Consider the following 1,212-nt stretch of genomic DNA (forward strand, 5'->3'; position numbering starts at 1 on the left):
TTGGGTGAGTCGTCGATGCCATTGGTTGGCAGCTGACCCCTGACTCTGTTCTTTTTTTTTTTTTTATAACTGCAAAGATTTCCTCCTTTTTGATTGGTTGTTTATTCGCCTCTTTTTGGGTTCTCCCATCTTTTCACTTGGCTTCAAACTTTGATCGTAGAGTCTTTGCAATTTCCGTTAAGTATCCACTGAGTTGCTTGTCTTCTACTTCTCTTTTGAGGATCACGCACTCTCCAGTTTTGTGCATGTTTCTCTTGTGGTATTCGCGCTATTTGCTTTTCTCTTTTTCTGTCTACTGAGGGGTTTTTCTACCTCGTGTACTTCCATCTTATGGCTCCTGGGCTCGTCTTTGATGAATGGGCGGAATCTACGAGATGATTGTCTCGAATGTCTGCTATGTTTATCATGGCTTCCATCATTGCTCTCCTTGTGGCTATCACGATAGTGGGAGCCAACTGATTCTTGTTTGAGGTAAGCGTTCGCTACAACTTTTAGATTAGCTTGTTTGCGTTCTTCTTCCTCGATTTTCCTGAGGTATTTTTCGACCCTATATTTGAGCTTGTCCCTAGATTTTGGCACTGTTCCTTGTATTTTCCTTGATAGGGGCCCTGGGAGTAGCTCCTGGGCGAAGGCGGCCGTGACTAGAATTTCCTTGTGACTGGGGACGCTCAGTGTTACGAGGGTAAACCGGTCATAGTATGCTTGGATGGATTCTCCCTCTTTTTGCTTGCATGCCATGATTGAGTTGGCATCTCCTTTGACTTTCCTTAACTGCATGAAGTTGTGGAGGAAAAGATACCTCAGTTGTTCAAAGGTGGAGATACTTCCCGGATGTAGCGCCTTAAACCATTTGCTAGCGTTTCCTGATAGTGTGATCGGGAAGTAGGTGTAGGTAAATGTTTTGTGCATCCGAAGGGATGTCATCGTCCACTCGTAGGTGTCTACGTGTTCGTCAGGATTTGTCGTGTTGTCATACCTTATGATGTTTGGTATCATTGCGGAATGTGGTATTTCATACCATAATTGCTCTTAGCAGAATGTCAAGCTAATACTAGTTACGGGGCTGTTCATGTGTGGATAGTTGGGTGCTCTGCTGACCTTCACCTGTTGTATGTGGTATGGGCTATTGTACCATTAGCCATACTCGTAATAGAACCCGTGGTTGTAAATGGTTGCTTGAGACATATACGATGCATGTGTGGAGTATGCGTG

The 1,212-nt window shown here is 44.2% G+C and overlaps 1 protein-coding gene across 1 annotated transcript; it reads right to left on the minus strand.

Annotated features, from left to right (window-relative positions):
* Window positions 1–222: 222 nt before the first annotated feature.
* LOC111890545 (uncharacterized) lies at window positions 223–996 on the minus strand. The gene has a single exon (XM_023886654.1). The coding sequence runs from the start codon at window positions 994–996 to the stop codon at window positions 223–225; it is 774 nt and encodes a 257-aa protein (XP_023742422.1).
* Between the last annotated feature and the right edge of the window lie 216 nt (window positions 997–1,212).

The sequence above is a fragment of the Lactuca sativa genome, chromosome 6 (genome assembly GCF_002870075.4).
Source record: "Lactuca sativa cultivar Salinas chromosome 6, Lsat_Salinas_v11, whole genome shotgun sequence".
NCBI classification, from domain to species: Eukaryota; Viridiplantae; Streptophyta; class Magnoliopsida; order Asterales; family Asteraceae; genus Lactuca; species Lactuca sativa.

Bases quoted from the DNA above. Each gene is read 5' to 3' on its own strand.
- LOC111890545 (XM_023886654.1), bottom strand. From the start codon at position 996: ATGATACCAAACATCATAAGGTATGACAACACGACAAATCCTGACGAA.